Genomic DNA, 25,132 nt, shown 5'->3' with positions numbered 1-25,132 from the left:
AATTCCTTGACTGACTAATTCAATGTACAACATTAGAATCCCCCACTTACTGTACAACAAAGCAGTAGGAGACCTATATCGTAGGGGAATGATTAATAATCTGTTGGTGTGGATTAAATCCACAAAACAACAGTCAGGCACTGCACATATCATTTATTTATTCATTTCTGTTTTCTATCACCTTCTACCCACTAAGTCTATTACTTTATCCAAAAAACAAATACAGTTAAGTTACGTACCTGATGTTAGTATGCAAGTACTACATACATTATACTTACAAGTATGTATGTATAATGACATTAATGGCTTATACTTGTATTGCTCTTGTCAGGCCTATTGCTGTTGTAGAATTAATCAGGCTCATATTCAAGAATTTAATTATGTCAAAATCACAGATGGAGGGCAGAGACCAATACACTATTAACTATAAGGTATTACAATAAAAATCAAAACAAAAAGACTAATTCTGTTAGTGTTTAGCTCACCAAGCTCAGAAATATTGATATATTGATAATATTGATTAATATTTGTTTCCAGTGACTACAAGCACACCTGTGTGAGTGAATAATACAACTTTTTGCTCCTATGTTGAAAAAACAAAGGCCAGTTGTACTGAGAGACAAGACATACAACTTTGCTCCAGTTTCTGTTCATAATTCATAGAGTTCATAATTAGGCTCTAGGTCAAAACATCTGCTTTTTGAATCTGTCTTGTTACCTTCCCTCGCTTTAGTCTAGTGGATCTAGAGTAGTCAAAATTTGTACTCAAGTAAGTAGCATTTACTAAAAAATTATATTACCAGGACAAAAGTACAAAGTATTAAAATTACTCAAGAAAGAGTAAAACAGTATTTGGGAAAAGAACTCAAGCAAAAATTAAGTTCAAGAGGAACTGTCTGGACATTACATCTGAGTTAGAGTGAAAGTAATGTGAAGGACAAAACATTAAATAAGGCATATTTTTAAAAGAGATACAAAAATGAGAGGGAAAAAAAATCATATCTAAAGGAGAGGTGCAAAAAACAAATGTTCAAATAATTTCATATTGTCAACATGAAGCTTTTGTCACTTGGACTAACTGACAGTGGGAAGAGTAACCAGCTCAAATAAGAGTACAGTTACTTCAATAAAAATATTACTGGTACTCACGTAGGAGTAAAAGTATGCTGCAAGAAATGTACTTAATTTCAACAATTTCTTTAAAAAGTGTAAATGAGTACTACCCACAACTGAATCTAAAACTACAGCACTTTTATACTACTTTGATCACAATTCCTGAGGACTATCCCGGGATGCGTCGACTGTGAGTTGTGGTTGGAATGGGATGTGGGTGGAGTCACCGGGGTGGAGGAACCTGTCTGTCCGCTCGCAGCCCTGAGGGGGAGGAGCCTGTGGGGTGTGGGACTGCTGTTAAACAAAGACTTCCCCACTCTCTCCCTGACATTGGAGTCCGAGAGTGAAGCGCACAGCTGCAATAACTTTAACCACTTTTCCCTTTTACCATTTCTCTTTCTCTTCTAACTGTTTCGAATGGTTAGGTGATCTCACGAAGCTCAGCCATGTTAGATTCAGCCTGTTGTCGGTCGCCTTATGTTGCTAGCGTGAGGTAAAAAAAAAAAAAAAAAAACAGCTCCTGGAGATATGGAAAAGTGGGACTGTGAGGAGCGCTGTTAGCCTTGTGCCATGGGGGGTTGCCATAGCTACCCCTCGGAAGCGGACGACACCACTCTTCAACCGTCTGACATCAAAACACTGTGAGTACCTCTAATTACTACTATACACCTACGTCATTGCACAAATTATCCAAAGGAGACCAAGCTTGTGGTAAAGTTACTTGCTAAAACTCTACAGCTAATGGTTTAAGATAGGAATGTGGTGAGATAAGATTACGCACTTGCTACATATTTGAGCGATGGCATCAGAGAAGGTAGCAGCAGGCAAGGGAGTGATGAAAAATAGTTAGGGAGGATGCTGCTTGTGTGTGTGTACTTATATGTGGGTCCAGTTGCAATGCAAATGTTTGCTCTGGGATGAGTTGTCTTTGTGGAGCTTCTGTCGGGCCGGCCCTGATGGTGGAGTGTAAGGTAAACACATGGTACGGGCTGGAGAGAGAGAAAGAGAGAGAGCTTTGTTTACACAAAAAACTACTTTTACAAGAGGCCCTCCCTCTCCTTCTCTCTTTCCCTCTCTCCTCCTCCTTCTTTCCCTGTCTGTGTGCTAAGGTGAGGGAAGGCAGAGCAGGATGTTAACAAAAGTACTTCCCCTGATACTAAACAGAAATATAAAAAGGTAGTTCTACACTGTAAAATAAGCAGGGTAACTGAAGTGAAAAGTACTGCCAATGAATAGAATGAAGGTATGAAATGCAATACAAATATTTCTCTAATTATGTTGAACACTATCAAGTCTACTACAACTTTGCTTGTTGCCAGTAAATCCTACCATTATTAGAAACAACAACTACTACTACAACTACTACGACTACTACCACCACCTTCGATCTACTACTACTGCCTACTACTACTACTTACTACCACGTTCTGTTACCTAGTACTACACACTGTGGTTACAAATTTGTCCTGTCTGCCCCTGCCCTTATTCTATTTTGTTTGTTTTTGTGCGATCCTAATGTGACCCATCTCAATGTTTGTGATATTGTTATGTTTTGTTAAATGTGATTTTAATGATACACACACATATATACATGCTTTCTGAGGATGCTTTCTAATCAACTGGTCCAAGGACAACAGATGGAAACTAACCTGTGGCTATAATCTGACATATTTACATATAATACATGTGTTCATTAACATGTACTGGCCCTTTTTCAAATAATAAAATACTATCTACCGTCTACTACTACCACCTACTACTGATATTTACTACTTCTTACTATCTACTACCTACCATGTACTACTATTGTCTACTGCCTATTATACTATCTAAATACTATCTACTACCTCTATCACCTATTACTACTATCTAGTACCTACTACTACCAACTAGTACTACTATCTGGTACCTACTACTACCATCTACTACCTCTATCACCTATTACTACTATCTAGTACCTACTACTACCAACTAGTACTACTATCTGGTACCTACTACTACCATCTACTACCTGTACCTAGTACTATCTACTCCGTACTACCAATCCTACCACTACTACTGATGTCAAACAAACAATGATACTGTAATAAGAGGTAAAAAGTGTGATTAAGTATTGACTGTTGTTAAAGAGGTATTGTCTAGTTTTAACTCCGGCTACCCACCTAGAAATGCTTACTTATTACTTATTGGTACTACTTAAAGCCATAGTATGTAACTTTTTAGCCAAAAACAAAAAAAGCACAATTGTTCATTTAGGTTGTGTTTACAGCTCGGAAAATCATGTGTCCTTACTGTGAGTGGGTTTGCATCTCTACAAACCATAGAAGTGCTGCTCCTTTGGCTATAATCTTCCATAGAATGGCATAAAACATATCTATCTCCATGGAGAATGTTCCAAAGTATGGTTTTAACTTTCTATTTCCATGGGATCATGCAGGTGGTGTGCCAGGTGCCACCTCCAGAAAGTTAGATACTGTACTTTTAACCTGCCACTATTAAAAATAGAAGTTACAGCTACTCGTATTGCAAATTACTAGTACTAACATTCAATTTACATGCATTTTTGTATGGCTCAATTTCAACAAATTACAGCAAATTGCCATTATTCCTATATTACGCTATTTTATGCTAGTTGTAGTTTTACTTCCTCATCAAAAACATACCTGGAGTGGTGTTTTGTTTCATCCACACATTTAACACACAAACCCTGCATATTTAGGCTGAGTTCTTCTTTCAATTCTGTTCCACCTCGTGATGTCACGTGTTAATACAGGAAGTACTCCGCTGTGTTTTTAAACTCCATACACCTTCACTAGAATCATTTGCATGATTTCAGCCTTGGAATAGCCAATCTCTACTGAACTAAAGGTAAAAGGTAGCTGTTAAGTTGAAAACTAAAGCTTCATGACATCACAAAGTGGAACAGAGTGTTTTGAGCACTGGAGATATAGACAGTAGACAATAATAAAGGATTTCTAAAACATGTGTGAATGAAACAAAACATAACTCAGGGTATGTTTTTAATGAGATAACAACATTATAAGATGGCTAAAAGCTCACAAGAATCCATTTTGGGTAATATATGACCTTTAATGAACAGCTGCTAATACATTTTTAGTTACCAACAATTCCCTCTTAAAACTATTAGTACAAACACATAGAGTAAAGCATGTGTTCCTGCGCCTGTGTTTACATTCCTGCCTGAGAGCGCACTTCCTCCTCCATCCTCTGACCTTTAGCGTGGACAAAGCCGTGCTGTTTGGCCCCTGCTCCTCTCTCTCTGATCGGCCCTAACAGTGCGAGGGCCCCTACACAGAGCACAGTGTTCCCTTATCACAGCAACAAGGTCACTATGAGAAAAGGTAGTCTGAGAAACAGCTGACAGCCTCCATTGGCCCTCAGTCACTTATCTACAGCCAGGTTAGGTCATTACAGCAGGCTACACCAAGCAAATAGTGTAGTCCTTCACTTTGCATGGTGTCAAATACTGTGTCCTAGTTTAGATCACAAAGGCGCATTTGCAATATGCGCCTGCATCGCACAATTGTTATGACAACTTTACAACACAAACTACAGTTGCACAGAATGTCAACAGGTACTATGGAATATTATAATGATGCATATCAGTTTTACCATGCTTTTTAGACACTCAAAGACTAAATTTCATGCATTATTCTTGCACTCCACTCTGTGACGGTAAGCTACTATTGTAGCCACAGCTGCCCTGTGGAGAGGCAACCCCAGTTGCCCACTAAGAATGGATTTTTTCAAGGTATTTTTGAGAAATAAAAACAATAAACATTAGAAATGTTAGGCAGCACACCTTTACAGAGTAGTACATGTATAATACACCAAGGAGATATAGCCAGTATCTTGCCAAGTCATTTTTCTCAGCTGTGGGGCCTTAACCACTGTAGCCCAGCACTTCATTAGCAGAAATTACAGTGTGTCTGCATTGATTGTGCTCATCCCATTAACTTCTGCTTTATCTGGTTATAAAGTCCACTACAGCATTTGTATCTATACTGTCTGTGCATAGGAGAGGGTCTTATCTACTGGTGCAGGAGGGCTAGTGAATCTGCTGACCTCTCCATAGTCAAACTCAGCACTATTCTATACCTTTTACTATATTTTCTTACTCAGTTAACTTAACCATGCTGTGTCTCCTCAAGGGGCATTAACAACAATAACCTGGACGAGCGTCCGTATCTCCAGCCGCAGTACGTGTGCCAGAGGATCACCACCACAGACATGCACACCCTCACCACACTTCCCCCTGGAGTCGACAAATCAGAGTGGCTTGCCAGCAACAGTGAGTAAAGGCATTCAGGGGGCCTTCCTCAAAACTGTGGACTATACAGAAAAAGAGATGCAGTTGTGTATGTTGTGGTAATGTTGTGGTAATGCTGTGGTTGTCCTCAGCTGTGGCATTTTTCAAGCACATAAACCTGTTCTCCAGCGCACTGTCAGAGTTCTGCACCCCCAGCACCTGCCCCACAGCCTGTGGACCAGGAAACACGTAAGTGTACTGCTTTAGTTTAAAAACCTTCAGGAACTTTTAATAGATTGTGTCAGGTGAACATGTATATGGCATGTAATTAAATAGATGTTGCATTATTGACCTATTAGACCTCTGACAACATCCTATGCTCATTTGGTTTAAAGGTACACTCATTAACCTGCACACTTGGTGGAAAAAAGGTACAACAGTCACAAAGTAAAACTAACCTTGGAACTAAACCTAGACAAGACCAGAACTAAACCAGGACTGGAACAGGACCAAGCCAAGTCTACATTAGACTGAGCACAAGCCAGGACTACACAAGTATAAGTGTGAACACAGCCTTCATCATATACTGAGAATGAGAAACACTTGTATGTTTTCTTATTTATATAGGCTATGTCATTCCTCTTTTGAAAGAACCTCCAGAATGACTTCAATGAGCTGCTGAGGCTGCACTAGCACTGATTAATCATTGGCTGCAGGTACTGGGTTTTAAGTAGTGATGATTCAGATCAGAGTTGGTTTTAATTGAAACCCAAGTATGTGGTTCATCTAACTTTCTGACTGGATAATTGTCTTCTGTGAACTTAACACAAGATGTCAATCAACAGTTTGACCATTATTTTGTAAAAATAAATCAACAAGGTATATTTAATTTGAATATGTCTACATAGTCATATCTGAGGACGTTATGTTTATGAAAATGTGAATAGCCTACATTTAACTGAGATGGGATGTAACTAAAATGACTATTGTTAATATCCCAATTTTATGGTATGGTTAGTCATGGCTGGATTGCCAGCTATGTACACACATATGCATATAAATAAAATATCTCATCAAGCAATACGTACCCTTGGACGATATAGGTCACATATATGGTCACATGCAGGTCTTGAGATTGTCCTTCTAAACAGCATATAAGCAGATTTTAACATGTAAAGTACTGGTGTTGGCATCCACTCCAGTGTATTCTGACATTACTCTATCTTAATGTTGTGACTAAGCAGTGTTTTGTTTTATGTTTGCCTCACAGGGTGTACACGTGGACCGATGAACAGGGCAGGAAGCTGAAATGCTCTGCTCCTCTGTACTTCGACTATGCCATGTCTTACATCCAAGACCTGCTGACGGATGAGGAGGTCTTTCCCACAAAAGCAGGTACACAGAGCCACACACAGCCATGCTAGTACTTCGCAGTAAAACGGTATATGTCTGTTGTCACTGTATTTAGGGCCATTTTGCTACCAATCAATCAATGCCAGCTTCCACAACAGTCAATGAAAAAAGTTAATTGTACATTACATTTAGAACAATTTATAGCTGAAGTTACATCAACACTAAATTATAAAAGGTGTGTCAGGTATGTCTATAATGGACTATGTCAAAAATCCCTTCAGCTGCTCTCATTTTTCACAGCAGTTGCCACAACAAACCATCCAGATGCTTCACTGCAAACAGCCACATTCTCATGGCTGGAGTGAGCAAAGGGGAGACAGGATACACTACAACAGGAATAAAAGTTATAATAAAATTCAAATTAAAGAATGTATACAAATTAATAATATGTATTTAAATTTCCTTGATTGAAAGGAAAAAACAAAAAGGAAAAAAGGAAAGACTGTAACTGCAAAATGTAGGTCTCTTATGCAAATGCCAGTGGCGCCAATGCTTACTTTATCTTGTAATCTATTCATTAGCTGTAATCTTGTTGATTCCATGGGATGACAGGGGTCAAATCAGCTTAGATCTCCACTTTAGTTTGTGCTGCTCTTGTTCCCAGGCTACAACCACCTCACTTAATCCAGAGACACTACCCACTTCTGTCATAGAAATGTGGCTGATTGTGACACAAAGAGCATCGGACAGGGCTATACAAAATTTGATTAAATTAGGAATTAAACATTTCAAATAATCAATAGTCCACAACCAAGTCAATAGTCTAAATGCACATTGTTTGGAAAAAAATAATTTGTTGGTAAAGTTAAGGTTTAAAGGAATTGACTGCTGGTTATCCTTAAACAGAGGGTATTATGCTAAACTGATTTTTTGAGCTCTGAGTAATGTTGAGTAATGCTATTCCCTCCTCAAAAACATGCATGAAGAGGTTTTAGATGTCATCCATGTATGTTAGAGTATTTCAACAACTGTCCCGGGCCCTATTCATATCCTCTTCATGGTTAGCTGTAAGATTCTGTGCAATGCTCAGCTCACAGTCTTATGTCACCTATGCTCCCACAAGACAATTCTCCATAAGCATAAAAAAACATGATACTAAACTGTACACAACAACTTGACAAACCTGATGTGCATTAGTTTCATTAGTGGGATGCGCACTAATTTTGTTGTGATAGCGCTCTGAAGGGGGAGTGACTTAACACCGGTAGCAGAGTGAGGGGACATTCAGAAAGTCAAAAGCGAAAGTGAAACTTATAAAACATGGCAAATAAAGCATTGTCAAAAAATTTAAGGTAAGAAGGTAATCTAAATACTACCTAAACCCCAGCCAATCACTAATTTACCTTATCAGTCTTACCTTCTCACCATTCAACCCCCTGACCTTGTCCAGGCTCGGCATTCCCAAATGGCTTCATCTTCCTGGTGCAGAAGGTTTTCCTGCTGCTGTTCCGGACACTGGCACACATTTACTGGAGCCACTACAGGGAGACTCTGGTCCTGGGCCTGCAGCCTCACCTCAACACGCTCTTCACCCACCTGAGTGTGTTCAGCCTGCAGCACGGCTTGTTGGATCCTGAGGACACACAGCCTATGCAGGACCTGATCTCCGCTCTGGGGCTGGGGCAGGGGCAGCAGACAAGTGGCAGTTAGGCTCTGATCCACTCTTGCATGTTCTCATAAGACTAAACATGGAGCCTGTGCAGAAGTGAGAGGACCTGTTACAATGTTTGTGTAAATACTGCATGTGGCACAAAGATGCATTTCTTGTATGACAAAGGTCAAGAGACAGCCATGGTCATTTCAGACCGCCCCATGCTTTCATGTTACGACGCGTGAATAAACAGCACAAAAATGGACATATGTTATATTTAAGATATGTTTAATTTGCTTTAGTTATATTTTGTTTGTAATGTTTTTAAAATAAAAAGTGTGCCTATGAATCTTTTGGAACAATTTTTAGAATAGAAATTTTTATTTAACAAAAACCCCCCAAAAAAACCAACCACAAAACAAAAATATGAACATCTCAAATGTTCTCTGTTAACAGTGAGATTTGTTATGATGGAATGGACCTATCATATAACAATAGCACCATCTTCTGGAAGCTCTTATGATACTGCAAATCTGAGTGGAGATAGAAGTCTTACTTTTTGGTATGGCTGTAATCGACTAAAGAAATTCTTGTTTGACTACAGACATGTGGTGCCGATCAATTACTCGACTAAAAACTATCTGTATCTAAATTAAGTGATTTGTCAATTAATCCAACTTTTGACTGATTAAGATACCATAGACAGATGAATCCACCAAAGGCCTACAGTCCTACTTGTATGTACAGATAATTGTGAACAGTGCTATGTGAGAGAAGTTTAGTATCCACAGACACTGCTGAAGGCTATATGATAACTGATACTGACACAGCTTTTGACTGCTCTGTGCTCATAGTCAAGTCTCATGGAAACTAAACCTCACTGATCTTATCTCTGCATGTTTGAAAGCAGTTAAAAAATCACCAATGGGAGGGAGTGGATCATCATTATAGACATAAACATTTCACCTCTCAAAAAGATCTTTCCACTGACCACTTTAATATTTTCATGTTATCTGATGTGGGAGAGTAGCAAAAAAATGTATTCAAGTAAGAGTAACGTTACTTCAAAATAATATTAAGATAAAGTAGGATAAAGTAGTAGTCTAAGGTAATTTTCACACTGCCACGAGTTAGGTCGACATAAAAGAGCATTCACTTCGAGAGCAGTGCGCTTGTGAACACAACAGTCGCACTCCGGACCGCAGTTAACGGTCATTCCGAGGGCACTTGAAACAAGAAGTCTCAGAGTGGCTCCACCTTCACTCTGGAGCAGGGCAAGTGGGGTCGCTCCACAGAGTGAAAACGACCTAAGAAATTACTCAAGTAAGAGTAACTTAAAGACAGGGCATAACATTTGATTTATAATTTGAAGTTAATGTAATTGAAAGGACAATTAAATAATGCACACAATCTGGTAATTGTCAAAGGATAGACCAAAAATTTGGAAAACTAAATCATATCTGAAAGCAGTGCAAGAAAATGTTCAAATTATTTCATCTTGTTGACAAGGTTTTTGTCACTTGTCACTACCAAACCAAAACTTTTGGTCAACTAAGAGTACCTTTACTTCCATAAAAATATTACTCAAGTACGAGTAAAAATATGCTGCTACAACAGTACCCTAAAATGTACTATTTACTTAAAAAATTACTCAAGTAAATGTAACTGAGTCCTCCCCACCTCTGTATCTGATGCACTCTGCTTTCCATTTTGAATACCTCCTGGCCGAAGTAAGTTGTTCCTGCAGTGCATGATATTACTTCTTAGATGCATGAGTACACAGGGAGATAGTTCTGTGATAGCTCTTGAAAATTACAGAATTAAAACTTCCAGGCAGATTATTCATTGTATAATATTGCCTCATGGGATACTTGTTTGTGTGTGTTTAAGGTGTTGTAGGGTTACTTGTTGTATAAGCAGGTTTACAGCCAGCTTAGGCACAGTTCCAAAGCAAAGATGCCAATGTTTCTAGGGATTTAAACTACAGTGACTTTAGTGGCGCCTACCTAAATACCCCAATCTAATCTGTGTCTGTTTTAGGATTTTGGGTTAATTAACTGAAAGTGGGGTACAACTCCACTCTAGAAGTTACAATAATGTAAAGCCCCTTTCAGAGATGGCTCCCAATAAATGTATGAGTACAAAATGCCAGAACATTGCCACTGCCTTAAAATAGTAGAAAACCAAGCCTGTAGCCAGGAAAATCAAGTCTGGCAATTTCCTGGCTTTATTCACACATAAGGATAAGGTTATTGTCCCAGTTGGGAAATCTGACCACTGCATTTGACCCATCCTTCAATGCCATTGTGGCATCTCATCAGAAGAGGTAGGTGCCACAGTGCAGTACCTGAGGACCCATCTCCATGATCTTGAGCTAGTCTTAGTCAGGACTGCCTTAGCTGCATGCTTTGAGTTGATGGGGGAAACCGGAGTGCCTGGAGGAAACCCAGCCAGACATGGGGAGAAACATGTAAACCTTCTTGCTTTGAAGAGTGAGTGCTAACCATTCCCTCCACATTCCTGGTTATTTATATGGTTAATTACCAAAAAAAAAGGCAGCTAAATCAGTTCTGGCTTCATGCACACATACCCATTTTCTGGCAAAATGTAGGTAAATTCCCGGATCAAACCGCATGCATGAATGGTGATTAATATTTTAAGTACAAGTTTAGAAATACTAAGGAACAAATGTGCTACAGCAGATGAATAAAATCCCTTTACCTATAAAAAATGTGTCAGAAAACCACACCACGGCCTTCTATTGTACGAACCTACACAGTCAGGAAAAGTGAGGTTGCTTGGACTCGGGTTGCAGATATAATGTGTCCAGACATCTGATCTCTGTGACTGAGGTGTTGAGGAGAGAAGTTTGAGATTCACGGTTGAAACGGCTCTTTCACATGTGGAGAATGTGAGCACAGAGACGCACGGGGATGTGGAGAAGAGTGCAGCTCACCTGGTAACATAGCCAAAGAGCTGAGTCACACACACGTCGCTTTCTTTTAATTAAGAGTCCACCATGTGCAGGCTTCATCTCATCTGCTCCGGCCCACACTGCTCACCTGTGTCCACCAGAGGAGAGACATTACTTTTCACCCACATTTCATCTGTTATGGATTACTTTATAGATCCAGAGATCATTTTGTCTTCTGTTATAGAAGAACTAACTGTTAAAGTCCAATAAATTAATAACTCCATCTGTCAAGCAAAGTCCAGTAAACATTACTTTCTAACACTGAACCATTGACTCACTGAGAGGTTTCAATACATTTGTACTACAATATTATACAGGGCTGCAAAGATTAAACAGAATGAGTGAGTGGTCAACTATAAAAATAAATGTTGTTTTATCATAATTGTAATCGTTATTTGGATTATACACTCTATAACACATTCAAAAAGACCTTTTATAACAAAGAAATAATCTATATTAATTCAAAATGTCAAAAAACCTATTTAATCTTACAAATGTATTTAAAAATATTGATATGCAATAGATGCAATGTTTTTTAAAGTTGTAAATTGTAAACTGTGTAACTTGATACAGAATGTGATTCAATTCAATTCATTTTATTTTTGTAACACCCAAAATCACAACAACAGTTGTCTCGAAGGGCATTCATGTTTTGGTTGATGGGGGAAACCGGAGTACCCAGAGGAAACCCATCCAGACACGGGGAGAAACATGCAAAACTCCACACGGAAAGGCCTGGGCGACCCGGGGATTGAACCAAACCTTCTTGCTGTGAGGCATGAGTGTTGCCACTCAGCCACCGTGCTGCCTACACACAAAAACAAACAGGAAAATTAAACAACAGGAAAAATCAGACAAAACAAGAAAAATCGGCCAGGCAAGGAGGAGGGAGGGGGGCGAAGGAGGGCCAGGCGAGGAGGAGGCGAGCCGGGTGAGGAGGAGAGGGAGGCGGGTGGAGGAGGGGGTCCAGCTGTCATTGGGGCATCTGAAAGAGTTACACTCCACAGGAGGAGTGGGACAGGGGACAACATGTGAATAGCATTGCTGATGAGAAAATAGGAGGAAGCAGAGGATAGTGCTCAGGTTGCCATACTTCCCCCAGCTAGTTATCTCCTACTGCAGCCTATCTTATCCCGGGTTTTAATGTCACTCCCTAACTCCCTCACTAAGTAACCTGGTCATAAGCTATACCGAAGAGGAAGGTTTTAAGCCTGGTCTTAAATACAGAGACTGTGGGGGCCTGTTTAACATCAGCAGGGAGTTGATTCCATAGCACAGGAGCTTGGTAACTGAATGCTCTCCCTCCCACTGTACTTTTGGATACTCTAGGAACCACTAATAGTCCTGCATTCTGAGAGCGGAGTGCTCTGTTTGGCTGGTGCGGGACAATAGCATCTTGCAGATAGGCTGGGGCCATACTGTTTAGGGTTTTGTATGTCAAGAGGAGGATTCATGCACATTGTATATTTTGCACTTATAACTGAAATTTTAGTTGAATTGTTTTAAGTCACTAAGTTCTATGGCCTGTTTTCTCCCACTGACAAGGTAATGAATAAAATACTATTTTTATATGAATGTCTGTTTTTTACAGAACTATTAAATAAGAGATAAAAGGTAATATTTTGTTGCCTATTTTACTACTGTCCTCAAAAGCATTTAAAAGGGCACACTTCCTTGTAACCTACTGTACACGCAACAAACATTTATCTGCCTGCAGGCTTCTTCAAATGCCAGCTGTTGTAAATAGATTCATATCAGCACCTTATCAATAAATTTGTACATGTTTGCTTTCCATTTATTTTAATATGACGTCACCATGGCCTCCTTGAGCTTGTCAGTCTCAACTGGGTCAAGCCAACTATATCCTTAAATAGACGTTCTTTGTGTAAAAGGAAACTAAATCCAATAATACAGTCCAAACGCTAGTGTAATGTCAGTGTGACCTTATCTGGGACAAAAGTCAGGCATAAGAGCTATCAAAGCAGCAGTGATTGGAAAATAACAATATATGGGCCTACTGGGCTCTAGGTGGAGACGGGAGTTCTTGGGGTTTAATTAGGTTGCAGGTTCCACAGAGGTAAGAAGACTGCTGAGTGTGGGGCAGACAATAGCTTCTAAGCTCTCCTCCTCCCACCTCCTTCAGCGTCCTCCTCCCTTCATCGGGCTTTATAAACCAGAACACTTGGGACATCAGAAACTCTGGTGTGCTTCAGTGTGGAGTTAAGTTATGGATGCAAGTTACAAGCTGAACTAAGGATGTCAAACTTTATAAAGACACCGTGGACCATTTTTCTTTAATTCTATATTTTGTACGTATAAATTTTTTGGTTAAGTGTTTGTCAAACTTTGGTCCAGGCTCCAGGGCTCACGGGACCGCGCGTCTCTGCTGACCCCGGAATGTGCGTGCTCATCTCGGCTTGGCTCTGCGCACTGCTCGGCCTCCTGCCTCTGGAGATCCAGTCCCGGGCTTTGACTGTGCAGACGGTCTCACACGGTCACAGGTACTTCAAGACACTAGAAATAGCATGACATAATTTAATTAATGTATTGTTTTAAATGCAATTATGAATACAGAATACAACATTTTTTTTCTCTTTTCATACCTGCACAGAAATAAGCACGCGCGTAATGAGCTAACGTTATTAGCAAAATAAAAAGGCTAATGCTAATAAGTTAGTTAGCATAAAAAACGTTAACATTTCTATTTTAAAATGCACTCTAAAATGAGTAAGGAAAACGTTACATAGTGTCTAGCCTGTAACAAATGTGGTCCATTAGTTAAAACTAATTAAATTTATAAAGAATGATGTTGCAGCCCATGGGGAGCTTTGGTTCAATATTCCCATGCAGTTAGCAGTCATTAATGTGAGGATGTGACCCGGAGCCGCAGGGGCCGAGACAGAGGAGACAGACAGGCCCAATCTGAGGCTTTAGAGTGTGAGTGTGAGTGTGTGCGTGTGCGGGTGTGTGTGTGTGTGTGTGCGTGTGTGTGCTGACTTTTATTGACCAATTATTATAAGCAATGCAGACAATTTGATTTATTTGGGATGCAACAAATTAGTCTGCAGTTACAATAAATTGCAGATAATAGTGTTGCATAAAAATAGTAAATTTTTTAACTGTGCAAGACTTATTTTCACTCTCAGGCTCAAAACCAAACTTGCAACCACTCTAGAGATCAGGTCAGCCAATAGCCTTCCATGCTGGAGTTGTGAATGGTCTGTGCTGCAGTCTAAATCTTAAATCTTTCTTTTCGGGGTTAAGACTTGTTTAAGGTTCAGGTAGAATTAGGTTAGGGTAGTAGTTAGTGGAGAAGTACGTCAATGGGTGTTCTGGCCTGTCCAAGCAGGGACAGGTAAACAAGCCAGTGTGTGAGAGAGGAGAGAGAGGAGAAGAGAGGGGAGGGGGGATGAGAACAGAATGAGGAAGAGGAGACAGGAGAGCCACATGCTGAGCTCTGGAGGACCATAGGAATGTGGGAGAACTTCCTCAGACTCAAGCATCGAGAGAGAGGCCAGAAGAACAAGCACAACATCTGGAGTGTTTTATATAATCAATTAAGTTTAAATTTTGTTTTTTCTTTGGATATCTTTGTTGTGGGACGTGTGAGGGATACACTGATGCCAATATCTATACTGATCCACAAACTGTATCCATAACATTTTAAATACAATGTACTGGATTGGGATATTGGACCACATGGTAATATCAGAGAAATTACCATTATATTATGGTATAATATGATATGATGTTGTATAAAAAAAGTGGTTTTATTATAAGCACTGAGTAAAGACTTCTTTCTTTGCCCTTGTTTTGTTGATATGAACGATTATTGATATTGGAAGTTGACATTATTGGTTTGGTGCATCTCCAAACTGTGGAGCATGTTCAAATGTGTCATGCTTCTGGTTTGAACAATCTAGAAACCACTACTGCAAGTGGCAGCCCAAAAAGTCACACTGCCATTTTGTTCTATTTATGCATTTTCTCAGTACCAATACTGTTCAAATGAGTATCTAATTTTGAGAATCAAATTCAGGGCTCAGGGAGGACACCAGACTAATTGTATTACAGAATAGGCCAACTGCTCCCAAATCTGAATAAATAAACAGCGGCATCTAATACAGTAGTCTATAGTAGTGACCTTTCAGAACTGATAAAAAATTTAAAAAAATGTTTTTTCCTTCAGAGGCCTAATTATTCTCGTTCTAGTTTTCTCAGCTTGCTCCATATCTCCATGAGATATGGGGCTTTTGCAGCAAATGCTTGTTACCATATGCTCACATTATTTACAAGTTGCTAAATAAGACTTTGTCACAGTTATGCTTGCAGCCTGCAGTCCAAAACAGCCAAACCTCATTTCTAAAGATGAATAGAATTACCTCTTTGAGCCCAAAAGGACTGAGGCAGAGTGAATAAGGCAATGAACAAATTTTGTGAAACAGCCAGACGAGTGATCAGAATACTAGTCAGGATTAGAGACGCCAAAATAAAAATGCTTTCTTTGTTGCTTAACTTATTAAAAGCTTAAAATCTCCCCTGCCCCGATTAATTCGAATAACAGCCCACCTTTTTGAGAATGGCAGTTTATACAATAGTAAGCCACTCATACTCTTGGTTTACTACTATAGGCATGGTCTGATATTTAGCTTGCTGCCATACGATAAATAGTATTTGCCAATACCGATGTTATGATTTGTGATATTCATTCCAATATTGGGACCGATATATCACCAATCCTTACTTCTTAATTAAACATCTTAATATAGGCCTGTTTGCTTATGGAGGAAAAAAGCTTCTTTTTTTTTTTCCACATACTCTCTAGTGTTGTGTCTATTCTCCATGCAGTTTCTAATACCACAATGGAAAAAAATATCTTTATTTAGACAATATGATGTGAGTTATATCTGTTCCTCAGTTGTTCAGGTAGGTTCCATGGAGGTCCATGGATGTATACTAGTCTATGTGTCTTATACTTGTATTGTGATCCAGTTCAAGATCATTCCAAAGCTATTCAGGAAAGGTTCATTTCTGTCCTGTGAACGTAACTCTTTTCTATATCGGTACTTGTCCAAATGACTTATCTAGTTTCAATACTAGTTTTAGTATAAATTAGTATCTGATTTTTAATACTTTTGGCAACCCTAGTACTGGCATAAAACCTGTAAGGCGAACTTATCATTTAGTACGTTTTTTTCCTCTGTATTTTACAAGTGGCTTTCCTCCAGGTGGTGATTTTCTGTAATAGATTGGACGAATATTTGTAATCACGGGTTGATGAATTGCACAGCCCCACTTTAATGTTGGTATTTAGGAGGTGCAATACAGTGTCCTGTTTCCCTATAAATGTGGTTTCCTATTTTAGTGGATGTCAATGATTAACACAGTTTAGAGAAGAGGAGCTGATGATGGTGAATTATATAAGAGTGAGTGGTAAACAGTGTGTGGTCAGTCTGAACCACTTTGAGCTGGTTATCTCACCTGCTATAAAACACATGAGCGTGTAGAGGGCGCCTCAGTCATCCACAGAGACATGTGAGGATGAATAAGCACAAAACATTTCAAAACAATTGCCACTAAAATAATATGTAATTTACATTATATTAGGGTCGTTGATTCCAATTTTACTGTAATTGTGTATCTGGGCTAGACATGTAACAGCATGCATTACCTGCCTAATATTCTAATTGTTGAAAAATTAGAATGAATACAATTTTAATTAATATTTTAAATATCACTTTACATATTCATCTGTAATCTTCCTAACAAGGATGTAAATTTCTGATTATCGTTAGGGATGCACCGATCCAGCTTTTTCAGTTTCGATTTTGATTTCTGCCGATACACAATATCAACTGATACCAATGCAGTAACTGAAAATATCATTTATTTTCCTTTAAACAAACATAAAACAAAACTGATCCAACTGTGTTATGCAGCTATAACAACTTTGTATAAATAAAGACACACTGTGAGACATTCTGGGCATCCTGTGTTAGTAAATAATAGTCTTATTACATCACTTTATATGTCCAACCAAGATGTCGGCTGAACTGATATTTGGAAGTCGATATCCAATCGAGCCAATTTTTCTGGATTACCTCCAATATCCTGATACCGGTATCGGATCAGTGCATCGCCAATTATCATTATTAAGACCATCCAAAAAATGTTGAGGTAGTAAATATGGTCCAATATTGCCCATACCTAGTCATTATTCATATATGGTATTGTTACAGAAATTCAATCAATCAGCACTAGTAGTGCTAGTTAGTTCACTTTTTTCACTTTCTTTCTTGGCAAAGGTTTTGGCATTACCATGAATTAAAAAATGTACATATATTGATATATTCTCTGTGCTGGTTTATTTCAGACATCCAGAGCTTCTCCAGTGGGACCCCAGCCCCCCTGCATCCCCCCTCTCTCCCCTCATGGACAATCACCTCCCACACACCGACAAACAGCTAATCTGGAGAGCGCTCATTCACAAAAACCTTCTTCCGCATCACCACAACCAAGTGTCAGCAGAGGGACAGGAAGCAGTGGAGTCAATGGGCAGGTTGCGGGGGTCACGAGGTCGTCGCCATGTCAACAGTGTGGGAGGGAGGGGCCACCTAATGCGAGTGGGCTGCGTTCTGGGCACCTGTCAGGTTCAAAATCTGAGTCACCGCCTCTACCAGCTGATTGGACAGAGCGGGAGAGAAGACTCCTCCCCCATCAACCCACGCAGCCCCCACAGCTATGGATAGCACTATGGCTAACATACTACTGTACATTCACTGTGCGACCGACCGCTACGCCTTAGTCCAACACTGGTAGATGCTCCTGACTTCAACTGTTATGTCAGAAAGTTCCCACAAATATATTTAATGTCAAACCGTATTTAATGTATGCTGTAGTATTGTCTTCAACTTTGTTTTTTTCCTATCCCGTCTATTTAATAAGTATTTGTGTATAAGGTTTGAGAGTCACTGCATCAAAATTGTGTTATGTAACTTTTCTGGTGGCGTGTCCGCTACCTGTCTGCATGGAGATGTTATTACTTTGTCTGGAATCTTCCGCTGTATATCATTAAACTTCGCAATCTCCAGTAAGACAGAAAAGTTAGATCTACAAGTCAGATCTGTGGAGAGGTGACCCCACTCACAGTAATAATGTGTTTTTGGGGTTTTTGAGTAATAAAAACAAGTGTAATTGAATAAATGCAAGAAAGATATTTTTATTACCACACTACAGAACATTTGAGGCAAAGCAATAACATCTCAATGGAGACTAGCAGGTGGCAGACTCTTTACTATAAAAGGTACATAGTGCCGCTTTAAAGAGTTTGACAAACACATAATATATAAATACAAGTAAGACCTAATTTGCATATAGCTTAACCATCAGCTTAAATGTCTAATGGCATTGGAAGCATGGCTCCATCCTGATGTTGTAACTTGAAGCTGATCCACTTGTTCATGTATTTAGAGAACAAAGAGTCACAGAGAAGCCTGTTAAATTTGGCCTTTCTGTTTAAGAGCTGTGACGTCATCACCTCTGCTTTAGCCCTGGCCACTCTAACTCTCATAATCCATTTTCTCAGTCCAGCTCTCTCAACACCAGTGGACAGTGGAGGGCAAAAAAAGAATAAGCCAAACCCGCTAACCCTTCACCTAAACAGGGCCAAAATAACCTAACCCTAATCCTGGAGGTCTGTTGTGGGCGGCTTTCTGTTGTGCTCTTACTACAGCCTTTCATTCATGACTCTGCCTTCAGTGTACAGAGGGACTGTGTCACTGGCTCTAGTGCTTATACTATCAGAATGTGTTATTTTTACTGTAGTACTATAGTTTAGGCATGACCTGAGTGTATTATTACTACTGTAGTACTTATACTGAATGTATTACAAAGAAACCATTGCACTTTCAGTATTTCTCAAAGGTCAATAGGACAACACATTATAAAAGCACTTTATTCTTCTGTATTAATGACTTGAATTTTGTTATTTAACACTGTATCTCTGTACTAATATTAAGAGAGCCCTAAAGTAAAGTGTCCTTTTGTGAATATGTTTCTAATATTGTTTTTTTTTTTTAATAACAGCTGCATTGTGTAATAAACATGTTATAAATCTACTTTTCAATTGTGCCTTGCCTCTGTCTGGCACAAAAACAACAGTAAAACAACAGCAGTCTCAACTCAAAACAACAGCAAAATAACAGTCTCAACTCAAAACAACAGCAAAATAACAACAGTCTCAACTCACTAGACCCAGTCTCCAAAACAGACCAGTAACTGACCAATAGTACCTTCATGTCAACTTGACGGCATAGCAAGTACACAAAAGCAGTTACAAGAACAAAAGGAATCAACTCTGAACTAAACACAAAATATCAGATAATTACATATGTTTGCATCACTTAAAATTCCATAATAGTTTTGTGTTACTGATGCATCTTCAAGTATGTAGTTTGTAATCTACAGTCTGACCACTGGAGGGCATCACTTTTAACAGTCAGTCGCTTATAAATGGCTTCCAATGCAGAACACTTCTTTTTCCTTCATTTTACTTCAATAAACTTTTTTTTTTTGTTATGATTATAATTAAAGTAAGGATGCTACTTTGTAGCTCCGTGTGACTATTTCTCACGTGCTTTAGAACAAGCATTTTCTTTTGAGAAGCTTTTCTAGGAAGAGGGCACAACTGAAAAGCATAAAAATATACATTTTCTACAAATACTTAAATAAAATAAATGGACGGCAGATTAGCATTAGTCCACATAAACCCAACCATTCAAACTAAAATATATATCAGTATAAAAGGAACAACATTTAAGGTCACTTTTTGTTCTATTGAAACATTCTGCCAATCTCTCCTGAAATAATACAGATTCTGTGTATTCTGTGTGTCTGCTTTTAGGCAGCACTGTACTTGTTGATGCTGAAGCAGATTCTGGGGCCAAAACTCGAGCACCAGCAGAGCAAAACACCTTTCACCAGTCACCAGTGGCATCTTGTATTCAATTTAGCATCTGCCCCATCCAGCGTCTGCAGAGTCATAATCATGTTTAATGGTCCTGCAGTACACCGGCTTTATTAGGGCTGAATTTTGTATTTGTTATTGAAATAACCATCTAATGTAGCACTTAAATCATAGTTTGACTGGACTGAGACTTCCAAAACATGCATGTACTAAAAAAGAGGTTTAATTTGTGGTCTAACTCCTTTATTTAGCCTTGTTTTCAGAGTAGTAGTTTTCAGAGTAGAGTAAACAGTTATAAAGTGAGGATTGAGTGTGTGACAAATACGTGGGCCAGTGACCTTTTAGTGTAGAAAGCAGAACATCATTCAAAGTTTCACTAATAACACAAAGGTCTGAAATGTACTGTTAAACAGGAAAACAATTTAAAATGTCTAAATAAATTTATTAATAGTACAAACCAGGGTAAAATTACAAGGGAAATCAAATTTTTGCTAAAAGAAAAAAAACAAAAAAAATAGGTCAGTGTCTCCAGAGTTTGTTTGATTACCCTGAACACTCAATGATCTCTCGGAACTTCAGATAGTAAGAAATCAGGCTTATATAATCAACATATTATCGTATTATTAATTCTACTGTATTAAAAAAAATATTAACAAGAAGAACTGAGTCATACTACATTGACACACATTATTACTGGAAAATAATTGAAAAAGGGACATTTGGAGGGGCTAAGGGTCAGCACACCGCAGCGGATTGCTCTGCTTTAGTTAAAATGTGACGGGTCAAGCGCATTATCAGCACCCAGTGTACATAAAAGACACTACAGGGACAGAGAGGTAGATGACAAGACCAGAGCACAGTTACCATGAGGGTCGTCAGCCTTGTACGGAGTTTGTATTACTATTTGTATTATGGAGTATTATGTAGGCTATTTGTTGATTCTGGTATTGAATTTTCTGAATGCAGGGTCCCGATCCATCTCTGGTTTATCGGCCCAATTTGGAGGAGAAGAAAAAAGAAGAGTACAGAAACTATGAGGTAAAGCCACATTTCAGAACAGTTAAATCCTTTTAGTTATAGTGTAGAGTTCAAATTGTGAAAATGCTTTTGTTATTTGCATGGCTATTTTTGTGTTGGAGAATGGAAACTTGATTGATCGGGTTTTTAAGACATACAAACTGATGCACACCAACCAGACCCTGAAGTTTGTTCAGCAGAAGGTGAGTGCACTGACACATTCAGTTTGGGGCACAAATGGTATGTGGACCCTCTTGGATCAAAAAGACAAACAGTACCAAAAGTCAAATGTTTAAGTGCACCTGCTCATTCAATGATTTTTTTTCTTTTTTTTCCTTCCTACATTTTAGATACATCAAATACATGCAAGATATATGGAATGATCTAGTTAAGAAAAAAGTGAAATAACTAGATTTTGTTGTTTTTGTTTTTTATGTTGAATTCCTCATAGTAGCTCTTTGCTTTGTTGACAGCGCAAATCTTTGGCCTTCTTTCAATTTCAGGTGATGAAGTCACCTGAAATTGTTTTTGCTTCACAAGCGTGCCATGTAAGAGTCCAGGGTTTACAGCAATCATTATTGTATTTCAATCTAAAACAAGTTAAAGTTGTTTTGTTTGCTACATTACATATGTGTTCACTCATAGTTTTGATGCCTTTGGTGAGAATCTATAATGTAAATAACCATGGAAACAAAGAAGAAAAATAAATGAAAAAGTATGTCCAAAGTTTTGACTGGTAGTGTAAATATTTATAGTGTACATATTTTTTCTGTCGTGATTATACATCATGTCACTGTTCATTAGGGCTGCAACAATTTATCAATGAATTGTGACTACATACTACAAAAATCTCTATATATTTCAATAATATCAAAAAAGAATAAACTATTTCTGATTTTCAGGTATAACACATAGTATAATAATAATTAACTACTAAAATAATCGTTTGTTGCAGCCCTACTGTTATAATAATATTTATTAAAGGTTAGGCAATAGTTGTGTAAGTGTTTTACTATCCAAGTCTCTCTCTCAGCATGCAGAGTGGACCACCTTTACCCACAGTGAGATGGGGATGATGGAGGCCATCATGTCTCTGGATCAGCTTGTGGACGAGTCTGATCCAGATGTGGACTTCCCCAACTCCTACCATGCCTTCCAGACTGCCGAGGGAATCCGCAAAGTGCACCCTGACAAAGGTACAAGGTACTCGACTCTGGAATTCCCTTTCATTCAACATTTGAACCTGTCAGTCCATAACCCAGTTCAAATCCCTGCTCACAACCCACTTGTTCAGACAAACTTAATCTGCCCCTCCCCCTTTGCAAATGTAGCTTTATCTTTTAACATTTAAAATGATGTATTTGACTGTAGCCATTTTATCTGTTTTATTGTATTTTGTATTTTGAATTGTTGTACGATGACCTTGGGTGTCTTGAAGGCGCCTCAAATAAAATGTATTATTATTATTATTATTACAAGTAAGGTAGGACAAGGGTATAGACAGGGTATGAACAGGGTACAAGCAGGCCATGACTAGCATATGACCAGGGTACAAGCAGGGTACGACCAGGGTACAACCAACAATACAACCAAGGGACAAAGGACATTCAACCAGGGTACTACCAGGGTCCAAATAAGGGCTTAAGATCCATACAACTGTGGTACAACCATGGGAATAGTCAGGGTACAAGTTACATACAACCAGGTAATCTGATACAACCATGGTACAAAAATCATAGAACCACTGTATAGCCACACTATAACCAACATGAAACCACGGTACAAGCTGCATAAAAACAGGTAAATGTGGCATACAACTACTGTACAACAAAGAATGTAATTAGAGGACAGGTATGGTTGTATGCAAGTGGCTTACAACCAGATCACAGGATACAACCAGGGTACAAGATGCAGGGCACAAGTAAAATACAGTATAGCCAACAAAAGATACAGGTTACAGGGTCCAAGTGATCCTAAAGTAACAGCCCACACTCTGCACAGACTGGTTCCAGCTGGTTGGCCTCATCCATGACGTGGGCAAGATCATGGCTTTGTGGGATGAGCCCCAGGTAACAACACGGTCTCCAATTTTTTACTCTTGTATTATCAAATACGTAACTATTTTTATTATTGCTTTGTAATATCTAGTGGGCAGTGGTTGGAGATACCTTCCCTGTCGGCTGCAAGTTTCAAAGAAATATTGTTTTTCAAGACACTTCTTTTAAAGACAATCCAGATGAGATGAACCAAGAGTACAAGTAAGCCTTCGCTGAACTCACAACTGGCCTTTGCTGTACATACTTAAAGTTAAATTTCCACTTAAATACATGAATACACTGTCCCTTCATTCAGCACTGAATATGGCATCTATGAGCCCAACTGTGGCCTGGACAAAGTGTTCATGTCCTGGGGCCATGATGGTAAGACTCGCTCAAACACAGTACCGGTAGTACTGTAACCCAGGTGACTCCAAAATATGTTTACAAATACATGTCTTCATATTTTCTAATTTCTTACCTGTAGATTATCTTTACCGGGTTTTGAAGTTCAACAACTGCTCCATCCCTGAAGTAGTAAGTCTATATTATTTTTTTCTCATCATAATAGAGCATTGTAAATAAATACATTCTAAATTTCACTAAGGACAATTTGTTACACTAAATTTTGGAGACCTGAAAATAATAACTAACTGACATCACTACCAGAGGTGGGCACAGTAGCCAAAACCTGTACTCAAGTAACTTACTTCAAGATAAGATTACTCCAAGAAATTACTCAACAGTAAAGTATTTGGGAAAACTTCCATTCGAGTAAGCGCAACTTAAAGAGTAACAGTACACAACATCTGATTCATAATTTGAAGTTAATGTAACTGAAAGGACAAAATAATAAATAATGCACAACTTACTCAAATCAATATAACTGGGTAAACATAACCGAGTACTACCAACCTCTGATTAATATCCGTGAAATTCCACATTGTACCTCATGTTAAAAAAATAAAAAATACAAATTAGCATTCTACTACCGGTAATTAGATTCTTCAGATTCTAATGTATACACCTCTATGTCCGTAGAGTACAGCCAAAACTGTCAAGGTATGAAACAGGAGTCTGTGCATACGAATCTAAAGTATAATCAATATAAAAGACCTAATGAACCTAATCGGATTAGCAATGTCCCAACGGTCTACATCACTTTGTCTCCAGTTGCCTCGGAATTTTGAACATTGTGATGACATAGCAACTTTAAGGATCTATTAAATATATAAACAGACTCTTACCTTACACAAGTGTTGTTCTTTTAGGGCTTGTACATGATCCGTTTCCATTCCTTCTACCCGTGGCACTCTCACGGAGACTACTTTCATCTGTGCAACGAGAAGGACCTGGAGATGCTGCCCTGGGTCAAAGAATTCAAGTCAGTAACAAACACAATCTTAATTACAATTAAATTATATTAAAATGTAACATTGTGCAATTTCATTTTCATAGCAAATTTGACCTGTACACCAAGACCACTGCCCTGCCCGATGTAGAGATGCTGAAAGCGTATTACCAGTCACTCATCAACAAGTACTGCCCTGGAATACTGAAGTGGTGAAATACATAAATATATAAAACATTTTGATCTTATTCTAACGCCAAGTTAACAATATTGTATTTAACCTTTTTCAATGATCAAAAACACAATGTGACAAATTGCACAAAATATAAAAGCAACTTTTATTCATCATGTAATAAATTGTTTTTTTACGAATCATTCATTGGTAGTTTTCTAGTGGGTATA

The 25,132-nt window shown here is 38.6% G+C and overlaps 3 protein-coding genes across 3 annotated transcripts; all 3 read left to right on the top strand.

The window, feature by feature from the left end:
• Positions 1 to 1,415: 1,415 nt before the first annotated feature.
• LOC117372867 (MOB kinase activator 2) lies at positions 1,416 to 8,734 on the top strand. Its single transcript, XM_033968741.2, has 5 exons — positions 1,416 to 1,754; positions 5,286 to 5,425; positions 5,536 to 5,632; positions 6,654 to 6,778; positions 8,187 to 8,734. Exons 1-5 carry the CDS (start codon positions 1,684 to 1,686, stop codon positions 8,444 to 8,446), a joined length of 693 nt encoding a protein of 230 aa, XP_033824632.1. The 5' UTR covers positions 1,416 to 1,683; the 3' UTR covers positions 8,447 to 8,734.
• Positions 8,735 to 13,701: 4,967 nt separating this feature from the next.
• adm2b (adrenomedullin 2b) lies at positions 13,702 to 18,213 on the top strand. The gene is made up of 2 exons (XM_055222499.1): positions 13,702 to 13,862; positions 17,735 to 18,213. The coding sequence occupies exons 1-2, from the start codon at positions 13,759 to 13,761 to the stop codon at positions 18,108 to 18,110; spliced, it is 480 nt and encodes a 159-aa protein (XP_055078474.1). The 5' UTR covers positions 13,702 to 13,758; the 3' UTR covers positions 18,111 to 18,213.
• Positions 18,214 to 21,129: 2,916 nt separating this feature from the next.
• miox (myo-inositol oxygenase) lies at positions 21,130 to 25,099 on the top strand. The gene is made up of 10 exons (XM_033967955.2): positions 21,130 to 21,209; positions 21,293 to 21,364; positions 21,466 to 21,546; positions 22,377 to 22,539; positions 23,345 to 23,412; positions 23,492 to 23,601; positions 23,696 to 23,763; positions 23,867 to 23,916; positions 24,651 to 24,763; positions 24,838 to 25,099. The coding sequence occupies exons 1-10, from the start codon at positions 21,192 to 21,194 to the stop codon at positions 24,944 to 24,946; spliced, it is 852 nt and encodes a 283-aa protein (XP_033823846.1). The 5' UTR covers positions 21,130 to 21,191; the 3' UTR covers positions 24,947 to 25,099.
• The last annotated feature ends 33 nt before the right edge of the window (positions 25,100 to 25,132 follow it).

The sequence above is a fragment of the Periophthalmus magnuspinnatus genome, chromosome 6 (assembly GCF_009829125.3).
Source record: "Periophthalmus magnuspinnatus isolate fPerMag1 chromosome 6, fPerMag1.2.pri, whole genome shotgun sequence".
Lineage (NCBI taxonomy): Eukaryota > Metazoa > Chordata > Actinopteri > Gobiiformes > Gobiidae > Periophthalmus > Periophthalmus magnuspinnatus.
The sequence above is the reverse complement of the archived record's forward strand: the minus strand, read 5'-3'. Positions and strand labels throughout refer to the sequence as shown.